Genomic DNA, 17,500 nt, shown 5'->3' on the forward strand with positions numbered 1-17,500 from the left:
CACGCTCTCTCTCTCTGTCTCACGCTCTCTCTCTCTCTCTGTCTCACGCTCTCTCTCTCTCTCTGTCTCACGCTCTCTCTCTCTGTCTCACACTCTCTCTCTCTCTCTGTCTCACACTCTCTCTCTGTCTCGCACTCTCTCTCTCTCTCTGTCTCACGCTTGCTCTCTCTCTCTGTCTCTTTCTCTCCTGCTCTCTCTCCCACTCTCTCTCTCTCTCTGTCTCTTTCTCTCCTGCTCTCTCTCCCACTCTCTCTCTCTCTCTGTCTCACGCTCTCTCTCTCTGTCTCTTTCTCTCCTGCTCTCTCTCCCGCTCTCTCTCTCCTGCTCTCTCTGTCTCACTTTCTGTCTCTTTCTCTCCTGCTCTCTCTGTCTCACGTTCTGTCTCTTTCTCTCCTGCTCTCTCTCTGTCTCTCTCTCTCACACTCTCTCTCTCCCTCTACTATGCTCTCTTCTACTTTATCACATGACTGCGATTTATTTATTCAGCTTGATCACATTAAATTTTTATTTGTTTAAACATTTGTAAACATTTATTGCATTAAAGCCGTGACGTGCAGCTGCACTACTGCCAGAGCTGCTGTTACAGAAAATTCATCAACACCACCTGACCAACCGGGATCCAGAACTCAGCAATGCTGTGGTGTAAATACTTATAACCATTGCTGCATCCCAATTCCCCTACTCTTCATACTAAATAGTATCCGAGATTACATTGAGCGTGCCCCGAACTCATAACATGTTACAATGAGAATCCCAAAAGGCACCCGGACGGTCGAGCTTCGCAGCGTGGATCCGAGGACGCTTTTCCAGCTAATATCGCCCACAGCTCCTTGCGCGAGGGACGGGGAGGAGGAGTCTTGTGACTGTTTGCTTCGCCGAAATAAAAGACACGTTTTAGAGAGGCGTAAATGAAAGGTGACATCCAGGGTATTGTAAATGAAAGGATATAGTAGAAATGATCTAATGAATAAAGATGAGCTGAAATGCCACGTGGGGTTTGTTTACACTGACAGCGTGCGTAACTAGGCAACAGCGTTCTATCCCGTGACGTGACGTGGCAGTATGTCCCAGCACTTGCGTACTCTTTTGCTACACACTCAAAAGTATGTACTTTTTTCCTTCACAAAAAGAGCACGTCGTGCACGGTATAATTAGACGAGCACGAGCTCACAGAACATCATTACAAGTCATTACAGAACAATAAACCGGCGAAACGTTCTCCGACATTATCAGATATTATAATATTGCGAGATTTGCGTGTTTATGGAAACAGCTTGCTGTACGAAGGACAGAACTCTGGATCATTACTGGTGTACGCAGAGCATCAGACCGAGCCACATCACACACACTCCACTGTTTGTCTGCTTCTTTATCCGAAATCTTTTCAGATCATCGGGCCTGAGGACTGATAAAGAGGTGCAACGTCTGAACTGTAAAGAAGTGGGGGCTGTGCGCCGCTGTGGTGCATTATGGGAGCAGAAGATTGTGTGGTACTTGTGTGTCTTCTTGTGCTTCTCCCTTTCTCTCCACACGAACGCTCACATTTTCAGTGCAAAGCAGCAACAATAACACGCGTGTTCGTGACACGGTGGGAGCTACGGTAATTACCAGACGACGACTCCGAGCTGTTCATGTCCTCGGCCTGGGATAACGAGCCGTTTCTATGGAAACGCACACAACACCTCGACGTGTTTCAGACCGAATGCACACCACAACACTAAACAACAATACACGCACATACAAAGTTCCCTCCTCACGTTAGAACACGTTTTATACCCAGCTTTAATTAACCTGGTCTCTCCGGTCCACTCCGTCTTGTGATAAAGTCTCTTTTCCCAGTGTGAGGTTCATAACTAAACAATATACAGGTGTTTATGAATATTTGGCAGCAGGTCTTTGGAAAGTAGAGAGGAAAATTATTTCGCAAAATGGAAAGAATAAGAAAAGAAAAAGAAATAAAGACAGAAATGGTATTAGTCTAGTGCATCTTGTTACAGGAAGGGAACTTTATTTATTTCTAACGTCTGACCTTCCTGTGACTGTGTATGTTATAACGATAACGCCATAGAAGTCCTACAAACACTCGCGAGATATCGTGCTAACGCGGATCTCAGACGAAGACGCAACACCTCCACCACCTGGTGACAAGACGCAACAACACTAGACGCAAATCAAAAGGAAGAAAAGGGGCAGAAAAGAAAAAAAGAAAATGAATAGGGAGAGAAAGAGAGAGAAAGAGTTATTCATTTGATTGTGTAGCATTAGTATTGACCCCCTCGGAACTCTTCTACATGGTGTACACGCACACACGGTATAGATGTGCTTACCACTGCTGTCTCTCCTGTTTCTCAGGCTTCTCACTTTCATACACCACGGTCAGTCCCCAACTACAGGAGGAACAGAGTTACTGCAATACAACACTTTTTATATGTTTCATAGTTAATCACTGCAGTATTACAGAGAAAGAGAGAGAGAGAGAGAGAGAGAGAGAGAGAGAGAAAGAGAGAGAGAGAGAGAGAGAGAGACATCACGCTCTTTACAGCGCAGCTTTGCTGCCTCTTAGTGGACACGAGTGGAACTGAACACTATACAGGAGAGTAATTCTGGTCTCACCATGTCGGGGGGCGGAGCTTCTTCTTTATCCCCTGATAGACTTTCAGACACTTCACAGGCCACTCCTTCTCCGCCCGATTACTCTGTACAGATAGAAAGAGAGTGAAAGAGAGTGAGAGAGAGAGAGAGCGAGAGAGAGAGAGAGAGAAAGAGAGAGAGAAAGAGAGAGAGAGAGAGAGAGAGAAAGAGCAAAGGAGAAAGAGAGAGAGAACATTAGAAATGAATCGAAATGAACGTTGCTAACATGACCATGCAATAAAAAAACCCAGACACGATATCCCATAATCCTCCTGTACAGCATGCATACCGGACGCCGACAGCAGACACACACACACACAATACTGTATCTACTCTAACACACCTACACCCACACACACACACACACACACACACACACACACACAATACTGTATCTACTCTAACACACCTACACCCACACACACACACACACACACACACACACACACACAATACTGTATCTACTCTAACACACCTACACCCACACACACACACACACACACACACACACACACACACACAATACTGTATCTACTCTAACACACCTACACCCACCCACACACCCACACACACACCTACACCCACACACACACAATACTGTATCTACTCTAACACACCTACACCCACACACACACACACACACACACACACCTACACCCACACACACACCCACACACACACACCTACACCCACACACACACAATACTGTATCTACTCTAACACACCTACACCCACACACACACACACACACACACACACCTACACCCACACACACACACACAATACTGTGTCTACTCTAACACACCTACACACACACACACACCTACACCCACACACACACACACCTACACCCACACACAATACTGTATCTACTCTAACACACCTACACCCACACACACACACACACACACAATACTGTATCTACTCTAACACACCTACACCCACACACACACACACACACACACACACCTACACCCACACACACACACACAATACTGTGTCTACTCTAACACACCTACACCCACACACACACACACACACACACACACACCTACACCCACACACACACACAATACTGTATCTACTCTAACACACCTACACCCACACACACACACACACACACACACACCTACACCCACACACACACCCACACCCACACACACACACACCTACACCCACACACACACACACACACACACAATACTGTATCTACTCTAACACACCTACACCCACACACACACACACACACACCCACACACACACACACACACACACACACACACAATACTGTATCTACTCTAACACACCTACACCCACACACACACACACACACACACACACACACACACACAATACTGTATCTACTCTAACACACCTACACCCACACACACACACACACACACCCACACACACCTACACCCACACACACACCTACACCCACACACACACAATACTGTATCTACTCTAACACACCTACACCCACACACACACACACACACACACACACACACACACACACACACACACACACACAATACTGTATCTACTCTAACACACCTACACCCACACACACACCTACACACACACACACACACACACACACACACACACACACACAATGTACACACAATGTAATGTGATTGGAGAATCCAACAGCACTGTGGTGTAATAAAACCTAACGAATGAGCGAATTCTGGTGGCAAATTTAATCCCTGTCCTTCAGTGGTATTCATTTTCATGAAGTCTGTGTCTCTTTATTAAGAGAAATTTGCATTGACTCCGCCCCAAATGACAAAAAACATATGTGAGACAAACCGCTGAAATGTATTTCCACTGTCAAAATTAGGCAGTTTGTGTCAATAAAGAGTTTTAGAGATGAGGATATGCCTAACACACACATACACATACACACACACACACACACACACACACACATATACACATACACATACACACACACACACACACACACACACACATACACACTCACCCGGACGTCTTTGTAGAGTCGTAGTGAGTTCTGGTTGAGCATGAAGTATCGATCATTGAAGCTTCCTGTACTCAGACCAAGCAGACTGCGCTCCTCTCTAAACTTCAGCATGCCATGTTTAGTCACATCCACTTTACTGGCTGTAACACACACACACACACACACACACACACACACACACACACACACACACACACACATTTTCCTACATTAGCGAGGTACTTTGCGTATTAGTGCAGTGAAATAACACAAAACCCTTTGACTATTTTAGTTTTTCTAATAAAAGCAAAGCTGCAGATTTTCACACACACACACACACACACACACACACACACACACACACACACACACACACACACCCAGGTAGATGAGCATGGCCTCCATGGCATAGTGCTTTTTGATGACCAGGTTACTGTCTGTCCCCAAACTGTGCAGGATCGGCAACACTCGCTCCTGATAGTGCAGAGGACGCTCTGAGACACGGAGGGAGAGAGAGAGAGATGGGAGGGGGGGAAGGGAAGAGAGAGAGGGGGTAAAGGGGGGGGGGGGTGAGAGAGGGAGGGGGAGAGAGAGATGGGGGGGGGGAAGGGAAGAGAGAGAGGGGGTAAAGGGGGGGGTGAGAGAGGGAGGGGGGAGAGAGAGAGGTGGGGGGAGAGGTAGGGGGGAGAGGGAGGGGGGATGAGAGAGGAGGGGACAGAAACAGACATACAGACAGAGAAGAAGGAAAAAATAAACCTATTAATTTGGTTGTGTGTGTATTCATGTACTGTACATTTGTGTGAAACACTTTAGGGAAAAATAAAAAGTTACAATAACCTGGTTGCATAAGTTTGCACACCCTTTTATAATTGGGGATGTGGCTGTGGTCAAAACCAACCAATCACATTCAATCATGTTCAAAAGTAATGATCATACAGCAGTCCCCAATGAAATGATTCTGATTAACCCCAAATAAAGACCAGCTGTTTCTGTAGGGTCTTCTTCACATCTTCTTGTTTTCATCTGACTGCTGAAGCCCTGGTCCTCAAAGAGCTTACTAAGCATGTACAGTATCTCACTTGTTGAAAGGAGTTGATCAACAGAGGGATTAAAAAGAATTCCCAAAACATTCAGCACCACAGTGACATCACGCCCATCCAAAATGTACAAAACCTTACCAGGGAGGCTGCCGAGAGACCCACGGCAACATTACAGGAGCTGCGGGGATATCTGACAAGAACTGATTACTCTCTGCATGTGAACACACGTATATTCTTCACATGTCTGGGCTACAGGGTGGGGCGGCTAGAAGGAAGCCCTTCCTCACAAAAAAAAAAACAGCCAAGCCCTATATCACTATATCACCCCAAAACCATGTGGCAACGTATGTTATGGTCTGCTGAGAACAAATCCAAAAGGAATGCTTGGCACAAAAAAAGAACATCAGCAAAAGAACACCATCCCCACGGTGAAGCACGGTGGAGGCAGCATCGTGCTTTAGGTCTGCTATTCTTCAGCCAGAACTGGGGATTTTATCAAGGTGCGGGGAATCACGAATAGCTACAAATTCCAGTCGATTTTAGTGCAAAACATTCAGGCGTCTTCTAGTAAGCTGAAGATGAAAAGGAATTTCACCTTCCAGCACAACAATGACCCAATCATACATCTACATCAACAAAGCAATGGCTTAACCAAAAGAAGATCAAGCCCAGACCTGAATCAAGCTCAGATCTGCGGGGTGACCTGAAGAGTGCTCTGCACAGGAGATGCCCTCACAGTCTGATGGGCCTAGAATGCGTTTGCGAGAAAGAGTGAGAATCAAGATGTTCCACGCTGACTCCGACCCAAAAAGACTGAGTGGTGTAATAAAACCAAAAGGTGTTTCAACAACGTATTAGTTTAGGGGTGTGTATACTTTTGCAACTAGGTTATTGTACGTTTTTTATTTTTCCTTTTAACCCGCAAAAAAGTACCTGATTGTTTCCCGCTTCATTTGTATACGTGTAATTTCACACAGAGGAGGAAAAAATTCTGACACGAGTCATCTTGCTTTCGTTAAAAAAACCTGCCACTTGTACAGGGGTGTGTATACTTTTCATATCCATCATACGTACGTGTGTGTGTGTGTGTGTGTGTGTCTCACCCGTCTCCTCTTTCTCATTGACCTCGAAGCAGCACCAGTAGTCCTTCTCCTTGATGCTGATCTTCCTGCGGTCCAGGATCTCGAAGACCAGCTCAGCCGCCGTCATCGTGGCCGGGATCTGCAGGTCAAAGGTCAGTTCCGAAAGTCTCACAAAATTCTGTACAATTCTGTAGTAAAGGTCAAAGGTCAGAAGTTACCTTCACATGCTGCTCAGCTGTCTCCTTCTTCTCCTCCAGATATACTGTGCAGATAAAATCTCCACTGGCCTGCACACACACACACACACACACACACACACACACACACACAGTTTAACTGATTATTAGGAATATAGAATGAGTGTTAAAGACAAAACCTGCTCCAAACAGCACACATTCACTCCACACGCTCACGCTGTAGGGTAGAACAGTGGTAGAACCCTACACAGTGCACGATACACGTCCAGTAGAACACCCGAGACTCATTATATATCTACAACGTATAAAGATGTGTAAAGATGCAGGTTATAAATGTAAGATTCTAAACAATTGCAGTGTTTATATTACAGTATTTCAGCAGCTACTGTTTTATCCGGCATTAACACAAACACCGCACTTTACTTTAACCATAAACACAACACACAAAACACTTAGAGGAGCAGAACATTATATAAACACACACTGGAACCCTGGACACACATCAAACTGAATCACACACACTCGCACATACACACTCTCCCTCTCTCTCTCTCACACACACGCAAACCCACACACACTCACATACTCTCCTGCACTCTCTCACACACACACACACACACAAGCACACTCATTCACACACACTCTCACACTCGCACACATGCTCTCTCACACACTCACACTCTCATACTTGCACACGCTCACACACTAACACACAACACTGACCCACTTGCACACACTCACCGGTCCTGTTTTAGGGTTGAGGTTATCTCGTAACTTAATGATGTAGGTGATCTCATCAAGCTGTCTCTTTAACTGCTGTTCATTAACCTACACACACACACACACACACACACACATTCACAAAAAAAATAAATCAGTGTATCACTATCAGCTCCGCCACCAGGGGGCAACACTGTTGTACATATTACTCTAGGATATGGCCAACCACACACACACACACACACACACACACACACACACACACACACACACACACGCACGTTGGTTTTTATCTTTGTGAGGACTTTCCATTGACATAATGTTTACTGTAAATGGTTAATCCTAAACCTTAACTCGAACTTAACTATAACTTCAATAACTATTAATATTTCGGCTCTTCGAAAGATTTATAAATAAATATTTACATAAAATTGACGTCGTTTTTTGTAAGCATGCTGTTTTATGAGAAGCGGCTGATTGTGAGGACTTCTATTTTTGTGTGTTTTTCGGGCCTTACTAGACCTCCACACACACACACACACACACACACACACACACACACACACTCACGCTGAAAATGGTGATGTAGTGCTGTATGAGGTCCTCCACTACACGTCCTGCATTGTAGTCTTGACCGTCTGTCTGGAAAAGCGTCGGCCCAAAAACTATTGCCAGGTTATGGAGGTTCATTTGGTTGAGTTCTGAAAACCGCTGCACGCTACACACACACACACACACACACACACACACACACACACACACACACACACACACACACAGCAATCACATGAATAGTTCAAATGTGTTGATGTGAAAAATGTCATGTCCGAATCTGAAAATGGGGAAGAGCTTGCTGAGAAAGAGGAAGTGTGTGTCGGTGTATGTGTAGGTGTGCCAACACAGTTAGTGTTCCTGTGTGTGTGTGTGTGTGTGTGTGTGTGTGTGTGTGTGTTTTACCAGAATAAGTGATTGACCAGTGTGCGTAGTGTGGCTTTGTTAACTTGAGGCAGATTTTCAAAAAGAAGTTGATACTGAGAGATCTTCCTGCTTTCATCTGAAAGAGCTGAACGCACACACACACACACACACACACACACACACACACACACACACACACACACATTCAGAAAAAAAAGAAATGAAAAGAACATACAAATTCAACTGAACCTAAAAGTAATTTTAACAATGTAATAAAATGAAATGAAAAGAAGAAATTTCATGTGTATTTTATGTTTTTGGATAAAAAGACTCAGAAATGAACACAAAATCAAGTAAACGCGCAATATTCGGAGGAGTTTGCGATTTTTCGAAAATTAGCGCAGTTTTGGGCCTAGACGCGTCATGTGACGTCACCACAACACGCATTCAGCCGAAAACTCTTCGATTCACGTGAGTACAGCTAAAAGGTCTCATTTAGCAACACACACCACTGTGAAAGACCGTGCACAGCTATTTCCTGCCGCTGCAATCTCACCAGTTCAAGCACAAAAACACATACGTGAAACTTACAAGAATGTGACATTACAAATTTTTACAAAAACCACAACAAAATCAAGCATTTTAGCCACAACAAATCACAAAAATCCTCTGACATCCTGTACGGACTGAGTAAAGTTATAATGTGTCCATGACCAGCACATTTATGTCCAGCGAGGTGACAAAGTGCAATCAAACTTACACTAGATTACACAATCAAAAACAAAATACAACACGGGTCCGTGAACGAGCGATAAACCGAGGACATTTTACTGGGTACACTGTGTGTGTGTGTGTGTGTGTGTGTGTGTGTGTGTTACCCGTAGTGCTGAGCCAGTTGTGTGATTGTGGACCAAACAGTCCCTCTTCGATGTCCCTGAAGAACCTCTTGAGGACGTTGGACACGTCGTCCACTTGGTGCTCTCCCTCTTTAAGCCACACGGAGCGAGCATCGTTCTTGAAGGTGTCCAGCAGGGAGGCGATCCTACTGTTCACTCCGCTCTTACGGTAAATACCTTCTGACGCGAGGCCTGTACAGTACAAACACAAAGTGTTCATTTCAAACATTTCATCAAAAACATTATTGCAGCTTCAGAAAAAAAAAAGTATCTAACCGTACACTTGACACACTGTTTAAACCCGGCACGACGTTTTAGAAATATTTCTGAAATAAAACGAACCCACGTTTCCTGTTTATTTCCTGGGAAACACATTTTTAAAACTGAGCGTTTAATCGAACATATTTCCTTTTTGGTTGTCACCGTCATCTCTTGATAACAACTTCTGGGTTAGATTTTTATCGTGGGAAAAAAATTCCAAGCCCTTTTCCTGGAGGACTTTTTAAACCTGCACACTTTACTTCCTGTTTTGAAAAATCTTTAAATTGACTGGATAATTAACCTGGAATGAACAATGGATAACTTTACAAAAGATTATCCATCCATCCAGCTTCTGTACCGCTCATCCTACACAGGCTCGGTGGAGCCTCTCCCAGGGGTCTTGGGGCACAAGGCAGGGGGCACACTGGACGAGGTGGCAACTCATCAAAGGGCACAGTCACACACACACACACAATTTGGAAATAGCCAATCAGCCTACAACGCAAGTCTTTAACTTGAGGAGGAAACCAGAGTACCTCAAGGAAATCCTGAGACTATGCAAACTTCACACACACGGGGCGATGACAGGATCCGAACCCCAACCCCGGGGGCGCGAGGCAAACGTGCTAACCTCTAAAGAATGTGCCTAAAAAAAAAAACTAAAGCCACTAAAGCCGTGCCTCCCACAAAAGAATATCTATAACATTACTGTTTCAAAACTGATGAAAGCTGTTATAGACAGGCACAGGCTTTTGACCTACCTGAACTATACACTTTACAAAGATCAGAAACTTCAGCTTTAAAGCGTATCTTGAATCACCTCAGTGCACTGTTATCCTGCGCTAGATAACACACACCACACACTTCTAAGCTCGTAGGCTCGTTAGTGAGCCTCTAACCCAGCCAGACTTTTATGTCTAGGTTCAGCACCGACAGCTTTAGCTCTAAGGATGTTATGTGATGTATTTTATTCTCTAAACACAATTATTTTTTCTTTCCTTTAGTCACCATGTTGCGTTTCTTGTTATTTCAATCAGCTATCAATGCACAACTCTTCGACAGAATCCAGAGCTTTTTCCAGACATATTTATATTCAGCTCTCTTGCTAATAAAAAAAAAGGTTAAAAAAAAACCCTCAGAAATTGTGTGTTTGTGCAGAGTGAATAAAGACATAAAAGTTTAGTACCAACTTCACTGTCCTACAGTTTCTATTAACTACACAATTTATTTAAATTTTTCCTAATGTTTTAATTAGCACTCTGAAGGGTTCGAACATCTACACACTTGTACAAGAACCCTGTTCAATTGCAATATGGCTGACCAAATAAACTTCACTGTGACCTCATAAGGTCAGTGGATACACTGAAACACACACAGTCACGTCACTTGAGTGTATGATCAGTTACTCAGGTGACACGTTAAGGTCCAGCTGAAGGTAAGAAATCGATTCGTTTTATACGAACCTGTTGACTTGTACAAAACCACAGCTTGTTTCCACACTCACTCACACACACACACACACACACACGCACGCACACGCAGGCACGAACTATAAGCCTTCATCACATTTAACCAGAAACTCGTGGTCGCCAAATCTAATGCAACATTGTATTCACGCTACAACGTCAAGACTAGACAAGTGCCGTATTATAGGAATTATCATCACTGCATGACACACGATTGCAAAACAATCTGGTGTTACAGAATGATTTGGACACAACACCCTGCTGAAATAAAAACACTAATGGGACTCAGCTGTTACACTCACTAAATAATGCACGCTTAATTCAAATAAAAATCTATTTCCATTACAAGGTGTTTTTTTTTAATCAGAGGGAGTTTTGCTGATCCCTAACTTCCGCATTCCAGTACAATTATCATCCACACACACACACACACACACACACACACACACACACACACACACACACACACATTCTTAGCTCACCTTTGTTAAGGACGTATGTGCTATGTGAGTGAGTGAGAGTGTGTGCGTCTGTCTAAGCCTTGAAAATGGCGTGACTGGAAATTCTGCTAATCCTTCTCATCAGGAAGCAGAAGACGAAAAAGATAACACTATATTACAGTAAATGTGATAAAGCTCCCGCTAATGTAAACACGTATACGTCCACACAACACTGTCCTGAACAAACACTGCTCACAAGTTCACAAGGTCATCTATTAAAGATACATGAAGTTACAAGTTAACCCACAGCTTTCAGACAGTGAAGGTTTTCGAACTATTTTTGCCAGCTCGGGAATTTGAAAGTCTGTGAAACTCCATAACAAGACAAGAACCTTTGATTTTTAAATATAAAATCAGTAGTGACTAACAAAATCCAACCCAAAACTCCAGCGCAGTCTGATTAAAATAGGATCAGTGCACTTCAAAAATAAATCGGAAGTTATTCAGCTCAGCGTTGGCTGTGAGTAGAATTATTTGTGATTAGTCTCTCTTTTTACTCATCATAGTCTGTAAAATTATAACCCTGTGATATATTTTAACCCTGTGTGACACCCAGAGTATAGTACAGTACAGATTAGTATAGAATACTTTAATATGGTAGAGTGTAATGATTTATAGTATTGAAAATTTTAGAATAGAGCAGTATAGTGTACTATAGTATAAAATACTACAGAACAGCATACTTATGAATAGAATAGTATAAAAAAGAATGGCAAAGAATAGTACAGTATAGTACAGAATAATATAGCAGAGTGTGGTATAGAATAGTATAGTATAGTATAGAATAATATAGCAGAGTATGGTATAGAATAGTATAGTATAGTATAGTATAGAATAATATAGCAGAGTGTGGTATAGAATAGTATAGTATAGTATAGAATAATATAGCAGAGTGTGGTATGGTATAGAATAGTATAGTATAGTATAGAATAATATAGCAGAGTGTGGTATAGAATAGTATAGTATAGTATAGTATAGAATAATATAGCAGAGTGTGGTATGGTATAGAATAGTATAGTATAGTATAGAATAATATAGCAGAGTGTGGTATAGAATAGTATAGTATAGTATAGAATAATATAGCAGAGTGTGGTATAGAATAGTATAGTATAGTATAGTATAGAATAATATAGCAGAGTGTGGTATAGAATAGTATAGTATAGTATAGAATAATATAGCAGAGTGTGGTATAGAATAGTATAGTATAGAATAATATAGCAGAGTGTGGTATGGTATAGAATAGTATAGTATAGTATAGAATAATATAGCAGAGTGTGGTATAGAATAGTATAGTATAGTATAGTATAGAATAATATAGCAGAGTGTGGTATAGAATAGTATAGTATAGTATAGAATAATATAGCAGAGTGTGGTATAGAATAGTATAGTATAGTATAGTATAGAATAATATAGCAGAGTGTGGTATAGAATAGTATAGTATAGTATAGTATAGTATAGAATAATATAGCAGAGTGTGGTATAGAATAGTATAGTATAGTATAGTATAGTATAGTATAGTATAGTATAGTATAGTATAGAATAATATAGCAGAGTGTGGTATAGAATAGTATAGTATAGTATAGTATAGAATAATATAGCAGAGTGTGGTATGGTATAGAATAGTATAGTATAGTATAGAATAATATAGCAGAGTGTGGTATAGAATAGTATAGTATAGTATAGTATAGAATAATATAGCAGAGTGTGGTATAGAATAGTATAGTATAGTATAGAATAATATAGCAGAGTGTGGTATAGAATAGTATAGTATAGTATAGTATAGAATAATATAGCAGAGTGTGGTATGGTATAGAATAGTATAGTATAGTATAGAATAATATAGCAGAGTGTGGTATAGAATAGTATAGTATAGTATAGTATAGAATAATATAGCAGAGTGTGGTATAGAATAGTATAGTATAGTATAGTATAGTATAGTATAGTATAGTAGAGTGGTCTTTACCACATGGAATATAGAAGATATAGTAGTATATAGATATACAGTATACAGTATACAGTAATATACAATATACATAAGGAGTATATAGAACAGTGTAGAATAGAACAGAATAGTATAAAATACTACAGTACATTACAGAATAGGACAGTACAGAATAAATGCAGTCATCACAGCATGCAGTAAAATAGACTCGAGGAGAATAAACCGCATTGCAGTGAGTTATTACAGAACATAATAGTGAGTGTTTTTATTACCATACTGCGTGACGTAATGTATACAGCGCTCCACTATGAGCGGTATATCAGCCTCAGTGAGTTGCTGTTGACTCAGCGTATCTCCTGAACTCCCAGCAGCCCTCTGGATGGCTGACGCCCAGCCATGAAAATCCAACTTCCTCTCTCCCTCAATGTACAGAGTCCTAAACCATGATAGAGAGAGAGAGAGAGAGAGAGAGAGAGAGAGATCTTACTAACTACACTGTCCTGAATCACAGCCACATTTAAAACCATTAAAATCTACTTTTACTTCTTTATTTCACTAATTAGAAACAATCCCCACCGAGTTTTATTGAAGTACTCACCTGCCCCGCTCCACGAGCACCAGAACTTCATTATCCCTCGCTAAAAGGAGGAGAAAGAGAAATTCAGTTCATTGTGGCATTGAATTCTCAGAAATATCTGAATGAGAATGAAATCAGGGCATTGCATGTGTATTACACCGAGCTGTACTACTGTACTGTAGAGTATTATATTACATCCTGTACCACACTGCTGTCAATTCTGGGTTGATGCTAATCACACCTCATTTTGTGTTCCGCTTCTGTCTGATACTCAGTTCTACATGCGCCTCATGGTATGAAACCAGCTCCTCGTTTATTATGTCTAATTAGTGATTAAAGGCTTACTGGGTGAGCTGTAATTTTCTCACCACCCTTTCTCACCCTCCACCCATCACTACACCTCCATTTTCTCCTCCCTGTCCTTCCGCTGATCTCTCATCTCTGTCTTCACCATTTAACCCTAACCGACATTCTAACCCAAACACTAGCTAACTATATACAACACACACCCTCCTGATGTTAGCATTTAGGCTAATTCCACACTCTTTATACCAGAAGGAGTAACACACTCAGCAGTGGAAAAGATGTTCTACGAACCCTAACGTGAATATTTAGAGGAGATCTGACAGGAACCAGACCACTGCAACATTCATTTTCAGTTTAAATGATCAAACATTCACATCATTTCTATGCCTCATTTAGCCGCCTTTGCCAGCAAGTGTTCCAGGAACGACCAGTCATTTTGCTGCTACCACTGTTCCTTTATTTTACATCCTCTTGAAGTCCTTCTGCTCAGACAAGTGTAGCATTGTTTCCAAGTTTTAAATCAGCCTGATAGGGGGTCAACATGAAGTCATTATTCCAGGAAGAGATCCGTTTTTCTCAATCACACACTCGTACTGATTCTCAAAACATACACAACACAAGTAAAAAAATAATTCTATAAAGAGTATGTGAGGTTTAACAACTTACAGTTGCAATCAAAATGATTCGACCCCCAATGCAAATCAGGTTTATTGTCAAAATGTACAGACTTTCAGCTGTTTGCGACGAACAGATCAAACAAAAGCAGTTGAAATAGTTCAACACGACGAACGCTTCAAGCGGTTTCCCCAAATTCAACTGAAAATGTGACTTATAATGACTCCAGTTTCAAAATTATTCAACACTCTGAATAGAATCCCTCACAAAAGCACAGATATGCAACACAGGTGTTTTCTCAAGCACACCTGATACAGCTAATCAAGGGCTTCGTTAGTTGCAGCAGGTGTGCTTGTGCAGGTATGAGATACCTGAACTGGCTAGCGGTAGAAAATTCAAGAAATTCCTGGACGGGGCAGAAAAAGGAAGCTATGAACGGCTGCAAGCAGATTTCTGAGAAGGCAGATATCCTAGGAGAAAACATCATGACGTCTGTGAGGAAGCTGAAGCTTGGGCGTCACTGGACCTTCCAACAGGACAATGAACCCGAGCGTACCTCAAATTCCACCAAGGCTTGCTTGCAGAAGTCCTGGAAGATTCTACAGGGTCATCACAGTCACCTGACTTGAAGCCCATAGAAAATCTCTGGTGGGATTTGAAGAAGGCGGTTGTAGCACGCAAACCCAAGAACATTACTGACCTGGAGGCCACTGCTCATGAGGAACGGGAGAAGATTCCTCAGGAACGCTGCAGAAGATCTCGTTTGCAGCAGGTCATAACAGCAGAAGGAGCTTTACCAAGTACTAAAGACGCTCGCCATGAAGGGGTGAATAATTTTGAAACTGGAGAAGTCATTGTCAGTTGCATTTTCAGTTGAATTTGCGGAAACTGCCTGAAGCGTTCGTTGCTTTTGTTTGATTTGTTCATCGCAAACAGCTGAAAGTCTGTACACTTTGACAGTAAACCTGATTTGCAATGGGGTTCGAATCATTTTGATTGCACCTGTATAACTAATACCACAGTGCGCTTGAATTGTTAAGTCTGATTGGTCAGAAGGTGTGTATTTTTTCTGTACAACAGTGCAGCTCGGACAGTAGTTCCAGCTGTGGCATGAGCGACAGGTTTATCTTAATGCTCTCGCTCTAATCCATTATCGTTTCTATAGTAACAGCTCATTCACAGGGACTTGAAAAGCTATAAACGCAGCTTGTCATGTTACATCGCAAAGTGTAAACTCCTCTGTCCAGAAGATGTGGGAAAACTTACAGTTACCTCTGACTGTTACACAGCGCTGACACTGGAGACTCCTTCCATGAAATTTGACCTAAATAAACATCTCTTTACAGAAAGCTTCTGTATCACTGAAGATTTTTTAATCTGTTTACGTGGGGCGTCTGCCGTACACGTCCCTGTGAATGAGCTGTTACTAGAGACACTTTCTCTGACTCACAGAGTTCCAGAAGTTTCTGAAGCTGGATGCTCTCGCGGCTCTGACTGTCTTCCAAACACACGTGCAGCGTGGACGCTTCGAGACAGAACCAGCCCAGCCTCCAGCTCTCCAGGTTTAGAGGGTCTTTATAGCGCAGACGCCCGAGCCGCTCAAAATCCTTCTGCAGCAGGTCTTCAGCACATGCTGGGATGAACGACTGCGCAGACAGGTAGACAGGTAGACAGACAGACAGACGGACAGATGGACAAACAGGACGTATGTCTTTATTGATCTCACTTTCTCAGAAGTACAGAATGTTCCCTACAGCAAGACAAACAACATTCACACATTAATAATAGACAGAATTAACTAACGGACTCTCGGCTGACGGTTACCTTGGCGATGGACTTGACCCATTCCTTCATGGAGTCGGGATTGTCTGTCCCAAACAGGTAGAGACGCTCTGCATCTGAATAAATCTCAAAAGAGTGATCGTACCTGAGAGACAGACAGGACAGGGGCAATCACTTATCTTAAATCACACACTGATGAACAAAGAGAGGGAGAGAGAGAGACAGACAGACAGCAAGAGAGAGAGATAGAGAGACAGACAGACAGAGAGAGAGGTACAAACAGACAGACAGAGAGACAGACAGACAGACACAGACAGCAAGAGAGAGACAGACGGACAGGGAGAGAGAGAGAGAGAGAGAGAGAGAGACAGACAGACACAGACAGACAGTAAGAAAGAGAGACAGGGAGAGACAGATGGACAGACAGACAGACAGAGAGACAGAGAGAGACAGACAGAGAGACAGACAGAGAGACAGATTAGTTGAATATCTGAAGAACAAGAACCTGAGAGAAAGACAAATTTGGACTATATATAGAGCGGGTGATCACAATCTAGAAATTGAAAAAGGAAGACACACTCAAACCTATATTTATTAT

General features: G+C 42.2%; 1 protein-coding gene and 1 long non-coding RNA gene across 9 annotated transcripts in view; both read right to left on the reverse strand.

Annotated features, from left to right (window-relative positions):
* The window catches only part of LOC108261211 (arf-GAP with Rho-GAP domain, ANK repeat and PH domain-containing protein 1), a 118,333-nt gene that overhangs the window by 11,105 nt on the left and 89,728 nt on the right, over positions 1–17,500 (reverse strand). For all 8 annotated transcript variants that reach the window (XM_053679192.1, XM_053679194.1, XM_053679193.1 and 5 more), the window contains 14 exons: positions 16,945–17,047; positions 16,571–16,766; positions 14,221–14,260; positions 13,895–14,058; positions 9,436–9,645; positions 8,597–8,702; positions 8,210–8,357; positions 7,661–7,747; positions 6,941–7,009; positions 6,744–6,861; positions 4,981–5,094; positions 4,622–4,761; positions 2,614–2,696; positions 2,328–2,387 (listed from right to left, as the gene is read on the reverse strand). In XM_053679192.1, coding sequence (XP_053535167.1) covers positions 2,328–2,387; positions 2,614–2,696; positions 4,622–4,761; positions 4,981–5,094; positions 6,744–6,861; positions 6,941–7,009; positions 7,661–7,747; positions 8,210–8,357; positions 8,597–8,702; positions 9,436–9,645; positions 13,895–14,058; positions 14,221–14,260; positions 16,571–16,766; positions 16,945–17,047 — 1,638 coding nt within the window. The remainder of the gene's footprint in view (positions 1–2,327; positions 2,388–2,613; positions 2,697–4,621; positions 4,762–4,980; positions 5,095–6,743; positions 6,862–6,940; positions 7,010–7,660; positions 7,748–8,209; positions 8,358–8,596; positions 8,703–9,435; positions 9,646–13,894; positions 14,059–14,220; positions 14,261–16,570; positions 16,767–16,944; positions 17,048–17,500) is intronic.
* LOC128630937 (uncharacterized) lies at positions 3,807–4,602 on the reverse strand. Its single transcript, XR_008395156.1, has 2 exons — positions 4,045–4,602; positions 3,807–4,006 (listed from the first exon to the last, which is right to left on the reverse strand). It is a non-coding gene; the product is annotated as an uncharacterized LOC128630937 (long non-coding RNA).

The sequence above is a fragment of the Ictalurus punctatus genome, unplaced genomic scaffold (genome assembly GCF_001660625.3).
Source record: "Ictalurus punctatus breed USDA103 unplaced genomic scaffold, Coco_2.0 Super-Scaffold_100071, whole genome shotgun sequence".
Classification (NCBI taxonomy): domain Eukaryota; kingdom Metazoa; phylum Chordata; class Actinopteri; order Siluriformes; family Ictaluridae; genus Ictalurus; species Ictalurus punctatus.